Below are 23,853 nucleotides of genomic sequence, written 5' to 3' on the forward strand. Positions count from 1 at the left end.
CAGTCTCCCCCTCTCTCTCCCTCAGTCGCTCTGTCTCTCCCCCTCAGTCTCTCTCTCTCTATCTCCCCAGTCTCTCCTCTCTCTCTCTCCACATCTCTCTCTCTCACCCTCAGTCGCTCTCTCTCTCCCCTCAGTCGCTCTCTCTCTATCTCCCACTCTCTCTCTCTCCCAATCTCTCTCTCTCTCACTCCCAATCTCTCTCTCTCTGACACTCCAATCTCTCTCTCTCACATTCCCAATCTCTCTCTCACTCCCAGTCTCTCTCTCTCTCACTCCCAGTCTCTCTCTCGTCTCACACTCCCAGTCTCTCTCTCACACTCCCAGTCTCTCTCTCTCTCTCACACTCCCAGTCTCTCTCTCTCTCACACTCCAATCTCTCTCTCTCTCACACTCCCAATCTCTCTCTCTCACTCCCAGTCTCTCTCTCACACTCCCAGTCTCTCTCTCACACTCCCAGTCCTCTCTCTCACACTCCAGTCTCTCTCTCACACTCCCAGTCTCTCTCTCACACTCCAGTCTCTCTCTCACTCCCAGTCTCTCTCTCACACTCCCAGTCTCTCTCTCACACTCCCAGTCTCTCTCTCACACTCCCAGTCTCTCTCTCACACTCCCAGTCTCTCTCACACTCACTCTCTCTCCCAGTCTCTCTCTCACACTCCCAGTCTCTCTCTCACACTCCCAGTCTCTCTCTCACACTCCAGTCTCTCTCTCACACTCCCAGTCTCTCTCACACTCCAGTCTCTCTCTCACACTCCCAGTCTCTCTCTACACTCCCAGTCTCTCTCTCTCTCTCACACTCCAATCTCTCTCTCACACTCCAATCTCTCTCTCTCTCACTCCCAATCTCTCTCTGACACTCCCAATCTCTCTCTCTCACACTCCAGTCTCTCTCTCTCACACTCCAGTCTCTCTCTCTCTCTCACACTCCAGTATCTCTCTCTCACACTCCAATCTCTCTCTCTCACACTCCCAATCTCTCTCTCTCACACACTCCCAATCTCTCTCACTCCCCAATCTCTCTCTCACACTCCAATCTCTCTCTCACACTCCCAATCTCTCTCTCTCACACTCCCAATCTCTCTCTCTCTCACTCCCAATCTCTCTCTCTCTCACACTCCCAATCTCTCTCTCTCACACTCCCAATCTCTCTCTCTCTCCTTCCTCTCTCTCTCTCTCTCCTTCCCTCTCTCTCTCTCTCTCTCTCCTTCCCTCTCCCTCTCCTTCCATCTCTCTCTCTCTCCTTCCCTCTCTCTCTCTCTCTCCTTCCCTCTCTCTCTCTCTCTCCTTCCATCTCTCTCTCTCTCCTTCCATCTCTCTCTCTCTCCTTCCCTCTCTCTCTCTCCTTCCCTCTCTCTCTCTCCTTCCCTCTCTCTCTCTCCTTCCCTCTCTCTCTCTCCTTCCCTCTCTCTCTCTCCTTCCCTCTCTCTCTCTCTCCTTCCCTCTCTCTCTTCCCCCCAGTTGCTCCCTCTCTCTCTTCCAACAACATCACGCCCTCGAGAAAGCCTCGGCACCGCCGGGCTCCCCCAGCTAGTAGTTATATAAAAAGAAAAAGGGTGGCTAAAGTTGGTCCCTTAGAGGATGAGACCGGGAAATTAATGGTGGGAAATATGGAGATGGCAAAAACACTGAATGAATATTTTATATCAGTCTTTACAGTAGAAGACACTAAGAATATCCCAACACTGGACAAACAGGGGGCTAAAGGGGGGGGAGGAGCTAAACACGATCAAAATCACTAAGGAAGTGGTACTCGGTAAAATAATGGACTCAAGGCAGATAAATCACCTGGACCTGATGGCTTACATCCTAGGGTCTTGAGGGAAGTGGCGGTAGGGATTGTGGATGCATTGGTAATAATTTTCCAAAACTCCCTGGACTTGGCAAAGGTCCCGGCAGACTGGAAAACTGCTAATGTAACACCCTTATTTAAAAAGGGCAGTTGACAGAAGGCTGGAAACTATAGACCGGTTAGCCTAACATCTGCGGTAGGTAAAATTTTGGAGTCCATTATTAAGGAGACAGTAACAGGACATTTGGATAATCATAATTTAATAGGACAAAGTCAGCATGGTTTTATGAAGGGGAAGTCATGTTTGACAAATTTGCTGGAGTTCTTTGAGGAAGTAACATATAGGGTGGATAAAGGGGAACCAGTGGACGTAGTGTATTTAGACTTCCAAAAGGCATTTGACAAGGTGCCACACAAAAGATTATTGCTTAAGATAAAAAATCACGGGATTGGGGGTAATATTCTGGCATGGATAGAGGATTGGCTATCTAACAGAAGGCAGAGAGTTGGGATAAATGGTTCATTCTCAGACTGGCAATCAGTAACTAGTGGTGTTCCGCAGGGGTCAGTGCTGGGTCCCCAACTCTTTACAATCTATATTAACGATTTGGAGGAGGGGACCGAGTGTAACATATCAAAGTTTGCAGATGATACTAAGATGGGAGGGAAAGTAGTGAGTGAGGAGGACATAAAAAACCTGCAAGGGGACATAGACAAGCTAAGTAAGTGGGCAGAGATTTGGCAGATGGAATACAATACTGGAAAGTGTAAGGTTATGCACTTTGGCAGGAAAAATCGTAGAGCAAGTTATTATCTTAATGGCAAGAAACTGGAAAGTACTGAAGTACAAAGGGATCTGGGGGTCCTGGTGCACGAAACTCAAAAGGTTAGTATGCAGGTGCAGCAAGTGATTAAGAAGGCCAATGGAATGTTGGCTTTCATTGTTAGGGGGATAGAATATAAAAATAGGGAGGTATTGCTTCAGTTGTACAAGGTATTGGTGAGACCACACCTGGAATACTGCGTACAGTTTTGGTGTCCATACTTAAGAAAGGACATACTTGCTCTCGAGTCAGTACAAAGAAGGTTCACTCGGTTAATCCCGGGGATGAGGGGATGGACATATGAGGAGAGGTTGAGTAGATTGGGACTCTACTCATTGGAGTTCAGAAGAATGAGAGGCGATCTTATTGAAACATATAAGATTGTGAAGGGGTTGGATTGGGTGGATGCGGGGAGGATGTTCCCGTTGATGGGTGAAACTAGAACTAGGGGGCATAGTCTTAGAATAAGGCGCTGCTCTTTCAAATCTGAGATGAGGAGGAACTACTTCACTCAGGAGGGTGGTAGGTCCATGGAATATGCTGCCCCAAAAAGCTGTAGAAGCTACATCATTACATAAATTTAAAACAGAAATAGACAGTTTCCTAGAAGTAAAGGGAATTAAGGGTTACGGGGAGCGGGCAGGAATTTGGACATGAGTCTAGGTTCGGATCGGTCATGGCCCTGTGGGTAGCGGAGCGGGCCCAGGTAGCCTGATCCTGCTCCTATTTCGTGTGTCTAATTCTGTTAGATTCAGGAGATGGTTCTGTGATAGTAGATTGGCGGTTAGGATCAGATCAGCCATGATCTCATTAGACCCTTGGTTCCCCATCATTTTTGGTATGCTTTTTGTGTCTTCTACTGTGAAGACAGATACAAAATATTTGTTTAACATTTCTGCCATTTCCTTATTCCCAATAATAATTTCTCCTGTCTCAGCCTCTAAGGGACCAACGTTTACTTTTGCTACTCTCTTCCTTTTTACATACTTGCAGAAGCTCTTACAATCTGCTTTTATATTTCTTGCTGGTTTTCGCTCATATTCTATTTTCTCCCTTTTTACCAATTTTTTGGTCAACCTTTGCTGGTTTCTGAAACTCTCCCAATCCTCAGATTTACTATTATTCTTTGCAACATTATAAGCTTCTTCTTTCAATCTAATGCTATCCTTAACTTCTTTAGTTAGCCACAGTTGTATCACTTTTCCTGTGGAATTTTTGTTTCTCAATGGAATGTATTTTTGTTGAGAATTATGAAATATTTCTTTAAATGCTAGCCACTGCTTATCTACCGCCATACCTTTTAATCTATTTTTCCAATCTACATTAGCCAACTTGCCCCTCATATGTATGTAATTGGCTTTATTTAAGTTTAAGACTCTAGTTTTGGACTTGGGCAAGTCACTCTCAAAATTAATGTGAACTTCTATCACATTATGATCACTCTGCCCCAGAGGATTCTTTACTATGATCTAAAATAGCCTGTTCCCTGGTTGGTTCCATGACACATCGTTCTAGGAAACTGTCCCGAATGTATTCCATGAACTCGTCCTCCAGACTACCTTTGCCAATTTGATTTGTCCAGTCTACAAGAAGATTAAAGTCCCCCAAGATTATTGCATTACCTTTGTTGCAAGCTCCTACTATTTCTTGATTAATATTCTGCTGGAGTTCTTTGAGGATGCACCGAGCAGGATGGATAAAGGGGAACCAGTGGATGTGGTGTATTTGGATTTCCAGAAGGCACTCGATAAGGTGCCACATAAAAGGTTACTGCACAAGATAAGAGCTCACGGGGTGGCGGGGGGGGGGGGGGGGGGTGGGGGCGGGTGGTGGTAATATATTTGCATGGATAGAGGACTTGCTTACTAACAGAAAACAGAGAGTCGGGATAAATGGGTCATTTTCCGGTTGGCAAACGGTAACTAGTGGTGTGCACAGGGATCAGTGCTGGAACCTCAACTATTTACAATCTATATTAATGACTTGGATGAAGGGACCGAGTGTAATGTAGCCAAGTTTGCGGATGATACAAAGATGGGTGGGAAAGCAAGTTGTGAAGAGGGCAAAGAATCTGCAAAGGGATATCGACAGGCTAAGTGAGTGGGCAAACATTTGGCAGATGGAGTATAATGTGGGAAAGTGTGAAGTTATCCACTTCGGTAAGAAAAATAAAAAAAGCAAATTATTATTTAAATGGAGAGATTACAAAATGCTGCAGTACAGAGGGACCTGGGGGTCCTTGTGCATGTAACACAAAAAATTAGCATGCAGGTACAGCAAGTAATCAGGAAGGCATATGGAATGTTGGCCTTTATTACAAGGGGGTTGGAGTATAAAAGCAGGGAAGTCCTGCTACGACTGCACAGGGTATTGGTGAGACCACACCTGGAGTACTGCGTACAATTTTGGTCTCCTTATTTAAGGAGGGATATACTTGCATTGGAGGCAGTTCAGCAAAGGTTCATGAGGTTGACTCCTGAGATGAAGGGGTTGACTTATGAAGAAAGGTTGAGCAGGTTGGGCCTACACTCATTGGAATTTAGAAGAATGAGAGGTGATCTTATTGAAACATAAAAGATACTGAGGGGGCTCGACAAGGTAGATGCAGGTAAGATGTTTCCCCTCATGGGGGAATCCAGAACTAGGGGGCATAGTTTCAGAATAAGGGTTTGCCCATTTAAAACTGAGATGAGGAGGAATTTCTTCTCTGAGGGTCGTAAATCTGTGGAATTCTCTGCCCCAGATTGCTGTGGAGGTTGGGTCATTGAATATATTCAAAGGTGGAGATAGACAGATTTTTGAACAATAATGGAGTGAAGGGTTATGGAGAGCGCGTAGGGAAATGGAACTGAGCCCAAGATCAGATCAGCTATGATCTCATTAAATGGCGGAGCAGGCTCGAGCGGCCAAATGGCCTGCTCCTGGCTCCTATTTCTTATGTTCTTATGTAATTGTAGGTAGATATCTGGGCCTGAAATTTCCACTAAGTTGTGCTGGTTTTTCCAGCACAATTCGCCAGAAATCAGCTAAACCAGCACAAAAAATGGAGTAATTTCAAGTGCAAATCGATGGGGAATGAGTACAGGAGTGGGATTAATTGGAAAGTTCTTTCAAAGCGCTGGCACAAGCCCAATAGCCACCTCATGTGCTGTATGAGCGTATGATTCTAAGGTGGCAGCAGGTCTGAGATAGTGGCAACAATGGCCACAATACTCGTAAATGGAGGGAAAAGGCCTAGTAGAGGCCTGCTCTCCTTCCAATTTATCTCCTTGACAGCTTCTGCTGTCTTCAGGGCTCTCTGCCTCTTTAAAATCCCTTCCTACCTCAGTGCTGCATTTTTGAAACTAGAATTAAAACTGGCATTTCCAAAAACAGGCTGTAACACAAGTTAAGTACGCCAATTCCTTTCTTTAGTGGTCACAAAAAAGGGATAGCTAAATCATGTAGCAGTAAGTACAAGCATTACAGCCCGGCAAAATTCAACAGCTAAATATACTTCAGAATTTAGAATAGACAGCAGTGAGACAATATTCAGAACAAACGAGATATCCCCACAAAACAAATCAATGAAAAGACATTACTGGGAAGAACGTAGAAAATGCAAGAATAATGTCCACTGATGCCTTAACGACAAACAAAATTTGACTGACAAAGTGCGACTCCCCAGCCTGTGTCTTCTTGAACTGGTAGGTCAAAGCAATAATGCCCTGAAAAAGCATTCTGCCTGCTCCAGGTAGCTGTGATACAGAAAGTCTCTACCATATAACCCTGTGGAATTTTTTACCTTTATGAGTTGCTCTGTGTTGTTGTAGCTGGTTTTGAACTCTGGTCCATTTCGGTTAGCCTGGAAAATAAATATTCAGCAATTTTTCTCTTATTTTATGCAAAATGTACTGATTCAACTGCATATCATTCACAAAATATATGATAAATGAAAGCATCTTCTATATAGCTGAGGCTGAAAGAAGCCAGCAATGACAAGTTCTTAAACCTCAAAAGAGACTAGAGATTAAATTCTCAACAAACCTGTTAATGTCATGTTACTTTCTTTAATAAAAGAGCAGAATGATTGAAAATAGATAAGATTATAAGCATAACTATAGACAGATGATTTAAGTAAACTGTGAAATATGATTCTGAAGCATGCTATTGACAGAGCCAAGTGATCCCACAGCCAATAGATCAGATCAAAACTCTGCAGTCCTGCCGCATCCAGTCATGAATGGTGGTGAACAATTAAACAACTAACGGGAAGAGGAGAACATCCCTATCTTCAATGATGGTGGAGCCCAGCAAATGTGTGCAAAACCCAAGGCTGAAGCGTTCGTAACTATCTTCAGCCAGAAGTGCGAAGTGGATGATCCATCTCGGCCCTCTCCCGAGGTCCCCACCATTACAGAAGCCAGACATCAGCCAATTCGAATCACTCCATGGGATATCAAGAAACAGCTGAGCACACTGGATACAGCAAAAGCCGTGGGTCCCGACAATATCCCGGCTGTTGTGCTGAAGACTTGTGCTCCAGAAATGTCTACGCCTCTAACCAAGTTGTTCCAGTACAGCTACAAAAATGGCATCCAACAGACAATGTGGAAAATTGCCCAGGTATGTCCTGTCCACAAAAAGTAGAACAAATCCAACCCAGCCAATTACTGCCCCATCAGTCTACTCTCAATCATCAGCAAAGTGATGGAAGGTGTCATCGGCAGTGCTATCAAGCACCACTTACTCACCAATAACCTGCTCACCGATGCTCAGTTTGGGTTCCTCCAGGACCACTTGGTTCCACACCTCATTACAGCCTTGGTGCAAACATGGACAAAGGAGCTAAATTCCAGAGGTGAGGTGAGAGTGACTGCCCTTGACATCAAGGCAGCATTTCACCGAGTGAGGCATCAAGGAGCCCTAGTAAAATTGAAGTCAATGGGAATCGAGGGGGAAAACTCTCCACTGGCTGGAGTCATACCTAGCTCAAAGGAAGATGGTTGTGGTTGTTGGAGGCCGATCTTCTCAGCCCCAGGACATTGCTGCAGGAGTTCCTCAAGGCAGTGTCCTAGGCTCAATCATCTTCAGCTGCTTCATCAATGACCTTTCTTCCTTCATAGGGTCAGTAGTGGGGATGTTCGCTGATGATTACACTGTGTTCAGTCCAATTTCAGACTCCTCAGATAATGAAGCAGTCCGTGCCCATATGCAGCAAGACCTGAATGACATTCAGGCTTGGGCTGATGTGTGGTGTGAATATTACTTGCCACTTAAGTGCCAGGCAATGACTATCTCCAACAAGAGAAAGTTGAACAATTGCCCCTTGACATTTGGCATTACCATCGCCGAGTCCCCCACCATCAACATCCTGGGGGTCACCATTGACCAGAAACTTAACTGGATCGGCCACATAAATACTGTGGTTACACGAGCAGGTCAGAGGTTGGGTATTCTGCGGAAAGTGTCAAACCTTCTGACTGCCCAAAGCCTTTCCATCATCTACAAGGCACAAATCAGGAGTGTGCCTGAATGAGTGCAGCTCCAACAACACTCGAGAAGCTCGACACCATCCAGGACAAAGCAGCCTGCTTGATTGGTACTCCATCCACCACCTTAAACATTCACTCCCTTCACCACCAGCACACCATGGCTGCAGTGTGTACCATCTACAAATGCACTGCAGCAACTCGCCAAAGCTTCTTAGACAGCACCTCCCAAATCCGCGGCCTCTACCACCTAGAAGGACAAGGGCAGCAGGCGCATGGGAACGCCACCACCGACCTCCAAGGTCCCCTCCAAGTCACACACCATCCTGACTTGGAAGTACATCACCGTTCCTTCATTGTCGCTGGGTCAAAAGCCTGGAACTCCCTCCCTAACAGCACTGTGGGGGTACCCACCACCATCTTGAGGGCAATTAGGGATGGACAATAAATGCTGGGCTTGCCAGCATGCGCACATCCCATGAACGAATAAAAAAGCTACTAGGACTGTAGAAACATCATTTATAGCTGTAGTTTTTAAAATGATGAACAGATTGGACAATGTTCAGTTGGATAGATTATTTGAGATGGATCCTTTTGTGATTTTATATGCATACCCTTAAGTCCTGCAGGACTTAAGGGCAGGCATATAAAATCACAAAAGGATTAAGTTCGGCTCCAGTAGGTATTTTTTTTTTTTTTTTTTTTTTTTTTTTTTGCAGAGTCAGACTTCTAAAACATGCCATGGGTAGGAATTTACTACACTCCTTTAAGAGGGAACTTAAAATAAGTTAGAGGGTAAATTAGTAGTTGTGGTTGAGTTATGGGCACAGGGTAAATTAGTAGTTAGCTGTGGTTGAGGAGTAATGGGCAGTCTCCTGGAACTTGATCGATTCCCTTCGACAACCAAAGAGGAATTTCCCAAAATATTTCCTGAATTGGTCAGGTTTTTTTCTTTTTTTTTGCCTCTACCAAAAGAATATGATTGGGAGGGAGATCAATGCTCCACAGAGTTGATTATCTATTCTCATCCATCTTACAGTACATTCCCTCAGGAGATTAAATAAGATGGCTAGAGATTACAATACACCTGGCATTTATATAGTGCCGTTAATGTAGAAAAAACACCGGGGTGCATCACAGAAGCCTAATTTAAAAATGGACACCGAATGGAAAGAGAAGATATTAGAAGTTGTGACCAAAGCTTGGTCAAAGAGATGCGTCTTAAAGGAGGAAAAGGAAGTGGAGAGGCAGAGGGTTTTAGGGATGGAATTCTAGAGCATGGGCCTAGGTTGCTGAAGGTATGGTCGTCAGTCATGGGGCAAAGGGAGGGAGGGGTGCACAAAATGCCAGAGTCGGATGAATTAAGAGTTTGGAGTGGTTGCAGCGCTGGAGGAAGTTACAGAGATAGAGAGGGGGACAAGGCCATGACAGGATTTAAACACATGGATGAGAATTTTAAAGTTGAGGCTTTGGGGACCAGGATCCAATGTGGATCAAGGAGGACAGGGGTGACGGGTTAGTGGGACAGGATATGAGCAGTAGAGTTTTGCATGAGTTTAAGTTCACAGAAGGTGAAGGATAAGAGGCCGGGTAGGGCGGAGTTGGAACAGTCAAGACTGGAGATGACCAAAGTATTGGAGAGTTTCAGTGGCAGATGAGCTGGCGTGGACAATGTTATGGAGGTGGGTGATGGAAGGAAGTAGGCAGTCTTTGTGACAGATAAGGGGATAAGGGGTCAGGATCTCAGCTTGGGGTAAAGCAAAATGTAGTCATGTTTTCTATTGTAGGTAATGGAAAAGAAAAAAATCGGGCAGGGTGTAAAATGGGCTGCCGATTCACTATTATCTGCCTTGCGGTACGACTCGAGACCAATTTCACCCCCATATCTCGGTTTCTGTGTACCTACCACTGTATGCTCATACACTATCTCTACCTTTTTCTCTGTATGTCTGTCATATTTACCTTCTTTATGCAGTTCTCACAGAAACTGGAGACATTGAAGTTCTGTTCATGGAGATTTTCGCTCATTTCAAATTACAACCATTATTTTTTTGACAGACAAAAAAATAAAAAATATTATACATCTTCCACCTCAAGAGTTCTACATCAAGTTATATCAAGTGTACAGCACAGAAACAAGCCATTCGGCCCAACTGGTCTATGCTTCACACAAGCCTCCTCCCACCCTACTTCATCTAACTATCAGCATATCCTTTTATTCCGTTCTCCCTCATGTGCTTATTTAGCTTCCCCTTAAATGCATCTATGCTATTTGCCTCAACCATTTCTTGTGGTAGCGTGTTCCACATTTTTACCACTCTTTCGGTAAAGAAGTTTCCCCTGAATTCCCTATTGGATTCATTGGTGACTACCTTATATTTATGACCTCTAGTTTTGGATTCCCCACAATTGGATACATTTTCTCTACATTGACCCTATCAAACCCTTTCATTATCTTAAAGACCATTATCAGGTCAGCCTTCTCTTTTCCATAGAAAAAAGAGTCCCAGCCTGTTTAGCCTTTCCTGGTGTATATCTTCTATCCTCATAAGTATATTAAGTGTTGCGAATAATCCAAATTCTCCAGAACCTGCCGAGGCCCTTCCTTCAGCACAAAGAAAATGATACAGATCCAAGGCTCATAACTAAGTCAAACTTAAGACTATATCAAAACTAATTCAAGTTTAGACTATAGCAAACTTTGAAATAGAATACTTTGAAGCATCAGATATATGTAGATTAAATAATAGCAATGCACTTTCATAAAGGGGATCTCTAAAATTCTTAACAACTTGTATTGACATAACGCCTTTAACTCAGTACAACATCCCAAGGAGCTTCACAAGAGTGTCATCGAACCAAATTTGACACCGAGCCACATGAGATATCAGGACAGATGACCAAAAATTTGGTCAAAGAGGTAGGTTTTAAGAAGTGTCTTAGAGAAAGGCGGAGAGGTTTAGCGAGGGAATTCCAGAGCTTAGGGCTGAGACAAATGAAGGCACGGCTGCCAATGGTGGAGCGATTAAAATCGAGGATGTGCAAGAGGCCAGAATTGGAGGAGCGCAGAGCTCTCAAAAGCTTGTAGGGCTGGGGGTCGTTACAAAAATAGGGAGGGGCGAGGTCAATGTAAGTCAGTGAGCACAGAGGCGACGGGTGAACAGGAATTAGTGTGAGTTCGGATATGGGCAGCAGAGTTTTGGATGAGCTCCAGTTTATGTAGGGTGGAAGATGGGAGGTCAGCCAGGAGAACATCGGAATCGTCGAGTCTAGAGGTAACAAAGGCACAGGTGATAGTTTCAGCAGATGAGCTGAGGAGGGGTGGATTTGAGCAATGTTACGAAGGCGGAAGTAGGCAGTCTTGCTGATGAAGAGGATATGTGGTCGGAAGCTCATCTCTGTTAAATACGACACCAAGGTTGTAAACGGTCTACCAACTTTAAGCACAACCTGTAACTACATAAATTTTACATGATCCATTGTGCAAGTGACATATTATCAAAGCACTGCTGTTTCCTCCACAGCAGCTCTTACCTGCAATTGCTTATACTGGAAGCAAGTGACATTCAAAAAATACTAAATGTAATGAATTTTAGAAACTTAATATTCACTAGTTGATCTCCCATAGTGCTGCTGACACACAAAAATAATGAAAACAAACTGTGTCTTTCTCTACCAATAGGGTGAAGGATTTTGGATTTTTCAATATGGATTTTAATAACAGCTTTTAAGACAGATTAAAAGAATGGACTGGAAACCCTGGATCTTTTTGGTGCCTGTGCTTAAGCAAGGCTATGTAAGATGTATGGAGCGGGAGCTGTCAGGGTGACGCTCACCCGGAAACCGTGAGATGGATAAAGGAATGGATCTGGTAAAAGAGTATGATAGATTAAAGTATGGACAGCAAATGGAGGATGGCAAAATCATACAGCATGAAAAATATCGAGTTCAACAATTTCAGATAATAATCCCTGCCCCCATTTTTCATTTTTCTGTTGTTATTCCCCATTTTTCATGCTGTATGATTTTGCCATTCCCACTTGCAACATTTTCACAGTATGTTCTTTCAATTCCTTCCTCCGCTCCTAAACGCCCCCCACCCTCGTCTCTGCACCTGCTTAATATCGGTTACATTTCCAGCTTTTTCCAGTTCTGAAACGTTAACTGTTTCTCTCTCCACGGATGCAGCCTGGCCTGCTGAGTATTTCCAGCATTTTCTGTTGTTATTTTAAAGTGATTTATAGGAGACAGAAGAAAATGTCAATAAAGAATTAATCCCCAAGGATTAATCACCTTTGCTTCTGGATAAGGTTATAAGCATCTTTATCTGTAAAACTATCATGTCTTAATGTAAAAACAACAATTATTTAAGAGAAGTATTTTTCTCCATTGATTCTTACCTTGCATATCCTGAAGGGTTAAAATGCATAAAAAGGGATAGAAATTGCGATGCGTCTCGCATGTTTTTGGGGTCCAGAACAGGTGCCACAAGTTACAATTCAGGAGCGCGATGTAATGAACCATAAGGGCGATCAACGTCATATTGGCCTGGGCACTTGATAGGTCTCCCCGCTGGCCGCCTGCACCTGAAAAGGCATCTTCTTAACCTACCCAGTACATCATGGCAGTAACAGTTTTCAGAAACAGTATTTAAAGGGATCCTCACTTCCATTAAGGCAAGTCTCTGGTTAGTTGTTTTAGGCTGTTAGGTTGTTTTTGGGCCAGGTTTTTGAATACGGTTAGGCTGTTAATACTTAGCAAGAGAGAATTTCTGGAAGTCTACAATGGTTCTGATTTTTCTTGTTGACAATTGCTAAACATGGCTATGCTGCTAGGCTTACCCTACATGCTCCCAAATGAGTAGCAGCAGCAAGGACGGCAGCAAAGACCTATGCAGGCTGCAAGAAGAGGGCGAAGGATGCAAAGACGCAGGAGGCCTGGCAATCTGCCTATTTTGTTATAATTAATCAGTTCCATGAATTTGGGTTCTTCTTTCCGTCCACATGATTGGGAGTGTGTTCCAAACACAACGTCCATTCTGCCTGTGAAAATGCACTCTAAAGGAGTTTCTACCCCATAGTCCTTTCTTTGCTTGCTCCATACTCTTACAGTTGCTGTGTCTTTGCTTGTCTTCTGTTCTTTGTGCATTCTTCCTTCTCTCCATATGGCTCTCATACTTTCTCCTCTTGTCCTTTGTCTCAGACTCTCCTTCACTCTCTCCATGCCTATCTTTTCATTCTCTTCTGTATGTCTGGCACTCTATCTCTCTGGTTTTATGTATTTATCTTTGCATGCTACTGTGCGTCTACCACACTGCTATGCCTCGCATATACTATCTCACTTTCTGTTCATATCTGTCTTCTCTTTCTGCATCTGTCACTCTCTCCTTTTCCTCTCAGTTTCCAAGAAAAACTTAAGACAGACTTGAAGTTTTGACCTAACATGTTCTTGTGCTTCTTAGGTTAAAACCCACAGCTATCTTCTCAGGATCAGAAAATCCTCAAACACTTTTCAGAAAAGCTGACCAGAAGAACACGAGTTAAATTACAGATCAGAAGATTGCTCCCATCAATATCCATAATAGCATCTGCTGGCCTCCATCTCCAACACCTCTTGGCTGGATTGCAAAAAATATTTCTTGGAAAATTGGAGTACAGTTTGTAACAGGCTGTGGAAAAATTGGCATCTATCGATCCAAGTCCCAGTAACCTACTTAGCTGATCTGCAAAACAGAACACTAAGAACTAGCAGCAGCAAAAGACAAGGCTGAAGCATTTGCAACCATCTTCAGCCAGAAGTGCCAAGTGAATGATCCATATCGGCCTACTCTTAAGGTCTCCACCATCACAGAAGCCAGTCTTCAGCCAATTCGATTCACTCCACATGATGTCAAGAAACAGCTGAGCGCACTGGATACAGCAAAGGCTATGGGCCCCAACAACATCCCAGCTATCGTGAAGATTTGTGCTCCAGAACTAGCCGCGCCTCTAGCCAAGCTATTCCAGTACAGCTACAACACTGGCATCTATCTGACAATGTGGAAAACTGCCCAGGTATGTCCTGTCCACAAAAAGCAGGACAAATCCAACCCAGCCAATTACTGCCCCATCAGTCTACTCTCAATCATCAAAGTGATGGACAGTGTCGTCAACAGTGCTATCAAGCGGCACTTACCAAAACCCTGCTCACTGATGCCCAGTTTGGGTTCAGTGAAGACCACTCGGCTCCAGACCTCATTGCAGCCTTGGTCCAAAACAAAGGAGCTGAATTCTAGAGGTGAGGCGAGAGTGACTGCCCTTGACATCAAGGCAGCATTTGACCGAGTGTGGCATCAAGGAGCCCTAGTAAAACTGAAGACAATGGGAATCGGGGGTGGGGGGGAACGTTCCACTGGCTGGAGTCATACCTAGCACAAAGAAAGATGGTTGTGGTGGTTGAAGGTCAATCATCACAGCCCCAGGACATCGCTGCAGGAGTTCCTCAGGGCAGTGTCCTAGGCCCAACCATCTTCAGCTGCTTCATCAATGACCTTCCCTCCATCACAAGGTCAGAAATGGGGATGTTCGCTGATGACTGCACAGTGTTCAGCGCCATTCACAACCCCTCAGATAATGAAGCAGTCCATGCCTGCATGCAACAAGACCTGGATGACATTCAGACTTAGGCTGATAAGTGGCAGGTAACATTCACGCCACAGAAGGGCCAGGTAATGGCTATCTCCAACAAGCGAGAGTCTCCCCATGACATTCAATGGCATTACCATCGCCGAATCCACCACCATCAACATCCTGGGGGTCACCATTGACCAGAAACTTAACTGGAACGACCACATAATTACTGTGGCAACAAGAGCAGATCAGAGGCTAGGTATTCTGCAGCGAGTGTCTCACCTCCTGACTCCCCAAAGCCTTTCCACCATCTACAAGGCACAAGTCAGGAGTGTGATGGAATACTCTCCACTTGCCTGGATGAGTGCAGCTCCAACAACACTCAAGAAGCTCGACACCATCCAGGACAAAGCAGCCTGCCTGATTGACACCCCATCCACCACCTTAAACATTCACTCCCTCCACCACCGGCGTACCGTGGCTGCAGTGTGTACCATCTACAAGATGCACTGCAGCAATTCGCCAAGGCATCTTCGGCAGCACCTCCCAAACCCGCGACTTTTTCCACCTAGAAAGGCAAGGGCAACAGGTGCACGGGAACACCACCACCTTAAGTCACACACCATCCTGACTTAGAAGTATATCGCCGATCCTTCATTGTTGCTGGGTCAAACTCCTGGAACTCCCTCCCTAACAGCACTGTGGAAGTACCTTCACCACATGGACTGCAGCGGTTCAAGGCGGCGGCTCACCACCACCTTCTCAAGGGCAACTAGGGATGGGCAATAAATGCTGGCCTTGACAGCGACACCCAGATTCCATAAACGAATTTTTTAAAAAGTTGATTTTTCTCACTTAAATGCTGCAGCATACATTGGCCAGTGAGGAACTGCAGCACAGGGCCGCAGCCTGTGTCTTTGGTACTTTTGCGGGACGAGTGCTAAGAAAAGCACAACATTGGCTACATTCACCTGACCAAGTGAAGCTGAGCAATGTTTCTATACATTATGACTGTTGCCTCTTCACCACCGCACATGAGGGGAAAAAACATGAAAAATATCCTGAAAAATAGATGGAGTGAGATCACAGGAGAACTGAGGAACAAACAGAGATTTTCATATGTTTTCTCACATAATCTCAAAAGGCCGCTAGCCGAGAGGAGGAACTTTCTTGCATACATTAGTGAAATCATGGCTCAGCTGATAGGGCAGGGCAGGGCGGTGAAATAACGCGGGGGGATGAAAATGTTCATTAAGCCTGGCAGAATGGATAAGGCTATGTGAGGGAAAATAGTTGAAGAAATTTAAAATGGGATGATTAAGTTTAATTTGTTGAACGTTTATATTTGGCGATGTTACCAATTTATGAGAATATACAGTGCCATGGATGATTGCAGCTACATCTTGAAAACTTTTTTTTTCCTGTTGCTATGTGGTTGGGGAGAAATTGAAATTCGGGTGAAAGGTTGTGCATGACTGGGAAATAAATTACAAAAAAAACTGAAAAGCAGAAACACACAAAGCAAACCAGTAAGAAAACTGACAAAACTTGATAATTATGATATAAACACAATGGTCATGATAGCCAGAAGAAATAAACAGAGCAAATGGTTCAAAAGCAACTGTATAAATGTTATTGCATACCTTAATGTATTCTATGGTAAGAAGATCATCTTCATAATTGTCCAGTGTGGTGACAATATAAATGGGTTTATTGTCAGCATCTAAAAGACATTTTATAATCAGATTATAATGGATCATTTCTATATATTTTCTGTAAATCAATTACATTTCTCTAGCAATTACAATCAGATGTATTAGTTTTTCCAAAGTATTGCCTCAGTTTTTCATAAATATTATTTGTCTTTTTCAACGTACTACATCTGCTCTATTACAAAGACTATTTTATATCTCAACATTGTATACCTCCAGCCTTGCTTTATCCTCTAAACAACTGAAACCCTAGTATATGCCTTCATCTCCTTGAGGCTCAACTTCTCCAATGCTTTCTTAGCTAGCATCCCTTCTTCAAGCCTCCATAAACTTCAACTCAATCAAAATACTGCAGCCCATGTTCCTACCCACATTAGAAACAGTTGCCCCATCTTCACCAAGCTCTACTGGCTCCCTAAGCCCCAGTAATTAGAATCAAAATTCTAGTACTCACATTCAAATACCTCCATGGCCTTGTTCCACCCTACTTTGGGTACCTCGTCATGCCTTAGACTGCAACACACATCCTGCATTCCTTTAACAATGAACTTCTCATCGTCTTCTCCTTGTCTCACACCCACCAATAGTGGCTGCTTGTTCAAACCACTACACTCATGCCCTTTGAACTCCCAGCCAAGTTCCTCCACCTTGCCACCTCCTTTCCTATTTTCAAAAGTCTTCTCCTTGACTATGCTTTTGTTTCCCTTTCATGACCTCAGGACATCCCAAAGCACTTCACAGAGGTACTTATGAGGTGTTGTCACTGTTGTAATGTAGGGAAACGCAGTCTTCAATTTGCACACAGAAAGGTCACACAATGAACAGATGGTGCCTAGAACAGATTTCTGAATCAGTCTTGAGGAATCAGGGAATTAATCAGAGGAGTTATTTCTGAAATTGCCTTTCATGTCAGGATAGGTTAAAATGCTAGTGTCTGACAGAGAGTGAGATGCATAGTTGCATAGACTAGGAAGTAGCCTATGGAAATTGATGCAATTTCAAAAATTGCTGCCTGTACTTCAGTCTTTTACATGTTGAGATTAATAATTATTATAGTTACAATACATAAATGCCAGATACACTTAAGTGCACATCATAATCTTTAATCCAGTAGGCGGTCAAATCTTGCGGCACAGTCATATATTGTGATCCTGTGGCAACTGCCGGGAGTAGAGAATCTTAGCTATGAGGAAAGACTGGATAGACTGGGTCTGTTTTCCTTGGAACAGAGGAGGCGGAGGTGAGACCTTACTGAGGTGTATAAAATTATGAGGGGCATAGATAAAGTGGATAGGAAGGACCTATTTCCCTTAGCAGAGGGGTCAAAAACCAGGGGGCACAGATTTAAAGTAATTGGTGGAAGGTTTAGAGGGGATTTGAGGGGAAATTTCTTCATCCAGTAGGTTGTGGGGGTCTGGAACTCACTGCCTGAAAGGGTGTTAGAGGCAGGAACCCTAACCACATTTAAAAGGTACTTGGATGTGCACTTTTGGGATGCTCTAACCTGCAGGGCTACGGACCAAGAGCTGGGAAGTGGGATTAGGCTGGATAGCACTTTGTTGGCCGGTGCGGACATGATGGGCCGAAATGGCCTCCTTCCGTGCTATAACTTTCTATGATTCTATGAACTGCTCATACACGGCCCCACTGGCACAAAGCATCTACACTAGGACTGCATGCCAGCTGCCTTTGTACTGGAACTGCATGCTGACCTTGTCGAAAATACAGTATTCATGATGGCTTTGCATCTTCCATTACCATGACAGGCATTTAATAATGTAAAAACCAATCAATCAATCAGTGTCACCTACAGGTGTTATAGGCATTGCATGTACATATTGCCACTTTTTAAAGTGGGGCATTCCATTGATAAAGTCCAAAGTAGGAATTTTCAATGCATTTGAATGCAATGTAATGAGAGAGAAAGACTCTACGAGAAGGATGAACCATCCGTGGCTAACTGAGGAAGTTAAGGAGGGTATCAAGTTGAAAAAAAAGGCATACAATGTTGTGAAGATTAGTGGTAGGCCAGAAAATTGGGATTTTTTTTTAGAAACTTGCAAAGGATGACAAAAAAAATAATAGAGGGAGAGATTATGAGAGTAAACTAGCAAGAAATATAAAAACAGATAGCCAGAGCTTCTGCAAGTATATAAAAGGAAGAGAGTAGCTAAAGTAAACGTTGGTCCCTTAGAGGCGAGACTGGGGAATTAATAATGTGAAACAAGGAAATGGCAGAGACTGTAAAACAAATATTTTGTATTGGTCTTCAAGGTAGAAGACACTAAAAGCATCTCAATAATGGATAATCAAGGGGCAAAAGGGTGGGAGGAACTTAAAACAAACAATCACTATCACTAGAGAAAAAGTACTAGGCAAGCTAATGGGACTAAAAGATGACAAGTCCCCTGGACCCGATGGCCTGCATCCTAGGGTCTTAAAAGAAGTGGCTGCAGAGATCGTGGATGCATTGGTTGTAATCTTCCAAAATTCCCTAGATTCTGGAGAGGTCCCAGCGGATTGGAAAACTGCAAATGTAATGCCCCTATTCAAGAAAGGAAGGAGACAGAAAACAGGAAACTATAGGCCAGTTAGCCTAACATCTGTCATTGTGAAAATGCTGGAATCCATTATTAAGGAAGTAGCAGCAGGACATTTAGAAAATCAGAATACAACCATGTTGACTCTGCTTAATTGTATGAAAGGGAAATTGTGTTTGACAAATTTATTAGGGTTCTTTGAAGATGTAATAAGCAGGGTGGATAAAGGGGAACCAGTAGATGTAGTGTATTTGGATTTCCAAAAGGCATTCGATAAGGTGCCACATAAAAGATTACTGCACAAGATAAGAGCTCATGGTGTTGGGGGTAATATATTAGCATGGATAGAGGATTGGCTAACTAACAGAAAACAAAGAGCCGGGATAAATGGGTCATTTTCAGATTGGCAAACTGCAACTAGTGCGGTGCCACAGGGATTAGTGCTGGGGCCTCAACTATTTATAATCTATATTAATGACTTGGATGAAGGGACCGAGCGTACTGTAGCCAAATTTGCTGACAATACAAATATAGGTGGGAAATCAAGTTGTGAGGAGGACACAGAGTCTGCAAAGGGATATAGATAGGTTAAGTGAGTGGGCAAAAATTTGGCAGATAGAGTATAATGTGGGAAAATGTGAGGTTATCCACTTTGGTAGGAAGAATAGAATTTAAATGGAGAGAGACTACAGAATACTGCGGTATAGAGGGATCTGGGGGTCCTCGTACATGAAACACAAAAAGTTAGCATGCAGGTACAGCAAGTAATTAGGAAGGCAAATGGAATGTTGGCCTTTATTGCAAGGGGGTGGAGTATAAAAGTAGGGAAGTCTTGCTACAACTGTACAGGGCATTGGTGAGACCACACCTAGAGTACTGTATACAGTTTTGGTCTCCTTATTTAAAGGAGGGATATATTGCATTGGTGGCAGTTCAAAGAAGGTTCACTAGGTTGATTCTTGGGATGAAGGGGTTGTCTTATGAGAAAAGGTTGAGCCTATACTCATTGGAGTTTAGAAGAATGAGAGGTGATCTTATTGAAACATAAGATTCTGAGCGGGCTTCACAGGGTAGATGCGGAGAGGATGTTTCCCCTCATGGAGGAATCAAGAACTAGGGGGCATAGTTTCAGAATAAGGGGTCCCCATTTAAGACAGCGATGAGGAGGAATTTCTTCTCTCAGAGAGTCGTGAATCTTCGGAATTCTCTATCCTAGAGAGTTGTGGAGGCTGAATCATTGAATATATTCAAGGCTGAGATAGACAGATTTTTGAACTACAGGGGAGTCAAGGGTTATGCGGAACAGACAGAAAAGTGGAGTCGAGGCCAAGATCAGATCAGCCATGATCTTATTGAATGGCGGAGCAGGCTCGAGGGTCCGAATGGCCTACTCCTGCTCCTATTTCTTATGTTCTTATTTGAGAGGAAATGCTTCAGCCCATTGACCATTTTTAACATAATAGATATACAGACATGCACATATATACACACAATATTTAACGAGTGACACGCTTTAATGTTATTTTATTTAACATTGTGAAAAATCCAACAAAGGCAACTGGTTTACAGTTTACACAAAAAATGAACTGCATTATAAAATATCAACCCCATAAAAATCTCATAATCCTATCCACTAAAAATGCATGACTTATTTAATGATCATAAACCAGAGGCCCTGGCTATAGATCAAGTTAGAGAAAACAAATTATAAAATGTTGATGGAGGTGACAAAAGCATCATCATACACACTTTTTCTTCTTGTGCTTATTCTCCACAATGAAGGCAAAAAAAAGCTAATGACAATTAATGGTTGATTGAATGGGTCCGACAGATCAAATTTGAAAAGATAGATCAAAAAGTGGCTAAGAGAACCACTGTCAAGACCAGATTTCATGAAATGGAAATACTGATTTGAATAATCAGCAACTTAAGCATAGCTGATCAGATTTTATGTTTTTTATTCGTTCTTGGGATCTGCACGACACTCCCTCTCACTTTCTCCTTTCACACCACTCCTCACCCCCACATCATTCACATCACGACCAATCGAACCAAATCAATGCACTCTCTCATAATCACTCCCTTGATTTGCTTGCCTCCTGTGACTGCAATCCTCATCTCATAAGACCTGTCACCTCCAACCACTCACCACAATCCTCAATGGCACACCACTCACACTCCTTATGCATGTACCTGATCCTCACCATCATGGTTTGTACTGCATCCAGCAGATGTACACATTTCTCAGAGTCATTCATAGGTATGTCATGCCACCCTTGCAGAAGAGAGCACAGAATGCCATGGAGAAGGAGGGGGCCGATGGAGGGCCGCAAGACATTGTTGAGGTTTCCCCAGTGGAGGAGGCGGCACTGGAGATAAGCAGCATATAAAGCACCCTGCGCGTTGGCGATGCTGGAGGTCCAGCGGAGAAGGTTGACAACATTAATTTTTCATACCCGCATCTCCCACAAAGCAATTTCACATTCAGTGGACTCTCAGAAAATTGTCAACTCTGATAAAGTGTTTCACCTGCAGATCAACATTCTCAAAGTGCCATCACTTATTATACACCTTTCTTCTCTCCTCCAGGGCCATTATATAAAGATCAGGAGCTCCTGATGGGAAGAGAATGAAGACTCCTCACAGGAACTAATACCTGCTGAGGATTCACCGTCACATGACACAAGTGTTGGAGGCTCCAGCACAGATACCTCGGTTGGGCCTTGTAGACAGGCAGATGGGCCTGCACTTGGTTACTCTCACGGCACAAGTGAGCAAGAGCAGAGAATGGTGGAATGATTACATGGTGGAAGGCAGCGTCCTCTCCAAGCTCTGCTGATCCGGACAGAGATGCAGAACCCCTAGGACCAGCACTGAAAAGAAGAATGCTGGTGGCACAGTAGCAACTATGTGAAGTATTGGCTAGCCTGCCAGGCACATTGTCCACAGTAGCAGAGGATGGAGGAATCTAAAGTGAGCATATATGTGGGGTGGTGTTGCAGGACTTCTCAACTCTGCAATCCACCATGGAGTATGTGACGACATCCATGGAAATTGTAGCAGGAGGAGCAGTCAGTGGCAGGGTCCTCGTGGGCTCCAAAACCTAAAGGTTGTCAGCCACAAACAACTTCCGACACTGAAAGTTGAACAGCAGCCTTCCACCATCTCTGCTGAAGCCACATGGGCAGCACTACGTAGATGTGGTATGCACAGAAAGAGAAAGAATATATAGATCAGAGGGTTACCACATTTTTTGTCTTAATCCATTGATTTGTTCATCACATTAAAAATTTGTTACTCACACCATTCCCACATATCCCATTATTGAATGCAGACTTCAGTCAGGTTTTCATTTAATGGGTGTGCAAGTGGAGAGATGTTTTGAATCTCATAAGTTGGAGATGTTGGATCAGTGCATTGAGGGTCACATTACTGCATTTGCAAAAAGGTATGGTCGGTAGGACACCAATGGTGCAGTTGACATTGGTCTAACTGAACCTATGTGCCATTAAAGATTCCTTGCGTCACGGGTAGCAACATGTTCCACTGGTCGTGCAACGCATCCCCATTTTCTCCATTATCCTAGTTCTCCTCACCCGATGGACGAGTCATGAGCACCTTCTTCATCCTGCACTTTCAGACCGCTTTGTTGTGTAGAATGCAGTACACAATGATCCATGACACCCTGGCTGGTAAATACTGTAAGGAACCTCCAGACTGGTCAAGGCACCTGAACCTAAGGCTTGCTCGATAATGCATCACATGCTGATGTGGCTGACGTCATCCCTCTTCTGCGTTGAGTGGAGGGGTTCCTCAGAGGTGTCATGAGCCACGGTTGAAAGGGGTATCCCTTGTCATAAGTGGTCATGCTGTCAGGTTGGTCCCAGGTAGAAATATTGTGGGGATATTCAACTATCGGAGTATGAAGGCAGCATGGCAGCTCCCAGGGAATTGTGCAGAGAGCTGCATGAACCTCTTTTTATGTTCGTAGACGAGCTGAACATTGATAGAGTGAAAGGCCTGGTGGTTCACAAATGCTACTGGCGGTGTGTGGTGGGGGCGGCGGTTGCTCTGATTGCAACATATGTGCAATCTATGGCACCCTGCCATGGAAGCCTGCCAGGGATGCAAAACCCAATGCTCGCTCTGTCTGGCTTCATCACATGGAAACGTTATATATCTGTTGGCTCTTGGAAAACAATCCATCTGCACCTGCCTGATACAGTTGTGAGCTGCCGATTGGGATACCCTCATCTCCTGTCACAGCCTGGAAGCAAAGAAATTCAGGGCGGTAGTTACTTCAAATGCAACTGGCATTTCCACCAGGTTCAGTTAGCAGAAGATCTTCCTCTAGAAGGCTGCAGAGGTCGGAGATCACCTACCGTATCATCCAGAGCCTCCTAAGGTACTGCTCCTCCAGTGTCAAGGAAACTGAGCCACTGCCTCTACATCCTGTTTGGTGTTGATGGCTTTCTGCGAGTATGGCCCCTCTGTTGCAGCCTTCTCTGCTGTCCACCTGCAGCTCCTTCCTCAGCTCACTCTTGCTGCTGGTGCTCCTCTTAATCAGTCCAGAACACTGCAGCAATCAGCACACATAATGGACTTCTCCCTTACCAACTCGAGTCTCAAAATCACTATCTCAAGCCAAGTACTGTAACAAAACTGTAGCCCACAAGAAACTGAGGAAGCACCTGCGAGTGCAGAAGCTTGCATGTGGGAACTCAAATTGAAGCACCTAAATAAACATCCTGCCAATTCCGTCTCCATTTTCCTGGCGACCTGGCCAACATGTGGGAAACTCATGCTCCAGTATTTAAATTCAATTTGGGGTCCTTATTGAGTCATAGGACCTTGATTTAAATGTGTCTGAGCTTCCCACCTCTCCATAGCGGGATATTCATTGGACTCA

At 44.0% G+C, this 23,853-nt stretch overlaps 1 protein-coding gene across 6 annotated transcripts in view; it reads right to left on the bottom strand.

The window, feature by feature from the left end:
- The window catches only part of vps13a (vacuolar protein sorting 13 homolog A), a 631,135-nt gene that overhangs the window by 347,483 nt on the left and 259,799 nt on the right, over window positions 1-23,853 (bottom strand). For all 6 annotated transcript variants that reach the window (XM_085985825.1, XM_085985842.1, XM_085985834.1 and 3 more), the window contains exons 27-28: window positions 16,336-16,415; window positions 6,398-6,457 (exon numbers count right to left, since the gene is read on the bottom strand). In XM_085985825.1, coding sequence (XP_085841951.1) covers window positions 6,398-6,457; window positions 16,336-16,415 — 140 coding nt within the window. The remainder of the gene's footprint in view (window positions 1-6,397; window positions 6,458-16,335; window positions 16,416-23,853) is intronic.

The sequence above is a fragment of the Somniosus microcephalus genome, chromosome 1 (assembly GCF_052327205.1).
Source record: "Somniosus microcephalus isolate GS21.2 chromosome 1, FLI_Smic_1.0, whole genome shotgun sequence".
Taxonomy (NCBI): domain Eukaryota; kingdom Metazoa; phylum Chordata; class Chondrichthyes; order Squaliformes; family Somniosidae; genus Somniosus; species Somniosus microcephalus.